At 32.6% G+C, this 2,889-nt stretch overlaps 1 protein-coding gene across 1 annotated transcript in view; it reads right to left on the bottom strand.

The window, feature by feature from the left end:
• Window positions 1–992: 992 nt before the first annotated feature.
• The window catches only part of LOC105533889 (proton myo-inositol cotransporter-like), a 173,913-nt gene continuing 172,016 nt past the window's right edge, over window positions 993–2,889 (bottom strand). Inside the window, exon 4 of the mRNA XM_011972477.1 lies at window positions 993–2,865. Coding sequence (XP_011827867.1) covers window positions 2,717–2,865 — 149 coding nt within the window. The 3' untranslated portion in view covers window positions 993–2,716. The remainder of the gene's footprint in view (window positions 2,866–2,889) is intronic.

The raw sequence follows: 2,889 nt of genomic DNA, 5'->3' as shown, positions 1-2,889 counted from the left end.
GGGAGAAGAGGAAAAACTAAACATGGTAAGGTTAAACAACACAGCTGTGAGGATGATTTATCTTTTAATATAATATTTAATATTATCTTTCCATATAATCTTTCTATAAACTCACCTTGGTGAGAAATAGAATTCAAAATACCTCATATTTCAGTTCACTCAGATTTTGAGGTGAAAGACAGAACTTTCAAAAACATATTTCAACTTCTATACATTATTAGGGTTGAATTAAAATAAAAGCATTGCCTGCTTTATTTCTCACTTAAAAGGGAAGAAGCTGGAAAAAAAGTAAAGTTTTATATACATAAATATATGTGTTATATGTAATAAAATATCCATAGGAAAGACATTCTGAATTAACAAAGTAACACAAAATAAAAGAAGGCATAATTAAAATTTCTACTAATAATACAAAAAGTAAATTATTAGACTCTAATAGATTATTTTAAATCAGAAACAAAGTTTATGATAGTTTTTACTTAATCTTGAGAATAATGGAAAAAGATACACACATATACACACACAAATAAAGACTAGAGAGCAAGAGAAAACACATTATATAAGAGTCCCAGATTAGTCGATTTTTATGCAGACAGTAAACAGTAGTACAGTATATCATAATGACATTGACTTACACTAAATTTTATAGGTTTATAATATGAATGTCTGAAATTATGAAACAACAGTTACTCAGCATAGGTATTGTATTATTTCAATGTCTAATCCTCTAACCTCTAGACATGAACATCATATTAATTTATGCAGGAAACTGATTAGCTGTTTTACATCATGTAGACACAGTCTAAGTTCAGCCATCATTTACTTTATTTTATTCTTCCTATTTTCCAGGATTGAAAATCAAATGCAAACAAAAGCTCTATGACAACACTGCCTATATCATGTGCAGTTTATGATAAGCAAAGTGCATCTATCATAAATATTAGAGGATATCAGGATCCTTTATCACTTGATCTTCATGAAAAAAGTGAGGCTTTGGAGAAATGAATGTTTTATTAAAATTTGACAACGTCAATCAGCTCAATTTACACCAGTTACTGCTAATGGATTATGACAGTCATTTCAAACTAGGAACACATTAGCCCCAGTCACTACCCATAAACTAGAGTTGGCTCTGTTTTTGGTACCTGTTTGAAGTGAAAACAAAAAAAGTACAAGAAAAATCCTTCACTTTCTATGCTTTTATACTTGTCAACTTTAAATGCTTAGAAAAAAAAGCATAACAAACAAAACATATTTTCGGAAACAGAACACGTATTAGGTTGGTCAGCTAACGAATTCACATAGGGTTCTTAATGCATCCGATTATTTGATGCTTGGTTCTAGCCTAGCTGCAATTCTCTACTTCCACCAGACTGCAGAAGGTGGACACATCTCAGAACAAGTCATGATGTACCAAATTCAGAGAACAAACAAGCAAAACGTGCCTGGCACTAGACCAACAGATGAGCCTTAAGAGAGTTGGCAAAGGTGAGAAAAAATGAAAGTTAATGTCAGAGAGAAGGAGGACAGGACAAAATATTGAAAATGTAGTCTCGAAAGTTAACATCTAACAGGCATTATGATTAAAGTCAAATCCACAAAGTGTGTGAATGTATAGAAAATGGAGTTTCTTAACAAATCTTGATTTAATCTACTGGTTCATTGGGTCCTAATCCTTATTTTTTAAAAATATTTTAATCAATCCACTCTTCTCAAACTGTCACTATTTAATTCATCATATCTCAAGTAATTAAAAAAATCAAGAGTCTCAAATACAAATGGTTTACCAGAGAAAATTTAATTTTATATAATTTGTATTTTCTTAATGAAAAACTTCAATCAATAGGAAGGGGGTGGGGAGGACTTCTAAGATGTGGTAGATTTTAATCTAACAATATGTGCCCTGGGAAAGCACATAACCTTCTCTAAACTGCATTTTATTATTTAGGATCTTAAAAGTCTACTCTGTGGAGAATTGAGAGTCCTGTCTGGCCCTTATCATAATTTGAAATCTTGTATTTAACTGTGAGCTTATTTAATGTGTGTTTCCTCTGCCAGCCTGTACATCCATGAGGACAAGACCCAGGTCTACTTTAGTTACTGCTGTAGGTCTAGGGCAATAGAGGCCCTCAAAAATGGGTTTAATACTGAATGAGGGAAACCTAGTAGAGCCCCTAATATTTAGTCCTTCCCACCCCCAGCAAACATACAGCTTTGGGAATTACTCTTACAATTAGAGAACAGGGAACTTTTCTGTATTCCCCACTATCCTTCCCACTCAATTTCCCCTCTACCATACTCTGGTTATAATCAACGTACTTCTACTAATGTGCTTATCACATTGCACTGTAGTAGACTGCACCAAAAAGAAACTAATTAGTTATCTGTGTGCCCATAATCTCTGGCAATGCCAGGTGATTTCCTTCTATTTTACTTTCCAACCACCATCAGGAAATGGTTTATAAAAAATGACATATTTAAGCTCAGAATACAAGGAGGTATTGGATGTCATAAAAGAGACATTTTATGGAATCAAATAAAGCCAATAATATAACAAACAAAATAAATCACCTTTGTCTAGTTACAAATTACTCGAATTAAAAAATTGTAAAGTTAGTATCTCCCAAAAGGAGAATCCATACATTTAATCAGAATAAATCACTGAGTATAGTATTTACATGAAATACTTTTTACTATTTCATGTAAAATAATCCTTTCACAATCTTTTCAGTAAAAAGCCAGAAAGAAATACATACATGATGGTGTTAATGCCTGAGAGTTGCTGGAACATTTGTAGTCCACAACCCACAATTAAGGCTCGGCGAGTTGGGGGATAACTCAGCATTCTGCAGATCACAGGTCCAGCTTTTTCAAGAAAGAAAGAAAAAA

Source organism: Mandrillus leucophaeus, unplaced genomic scaffold (assembly GCF_000951045.1).
Source record: "Mandrillus leucophaeus isolate KB7577 unplaced genomic scaffold, Mleu.le_1.0 Scaffold1293, whole genome shotgun sequence".
Classification (NCBI taxonomy): domain Eukaryota; kingdom Metazoa; phylum Chordata; class Mammalia; order Primates; family Cercopithecidae; genus Mandrillus; species Mandrillus leucophaeus.
Note: the sequence above shows the minus strand (reverse complement) of the source record. Positions and strands in the feature narration are given on the sequence as shown.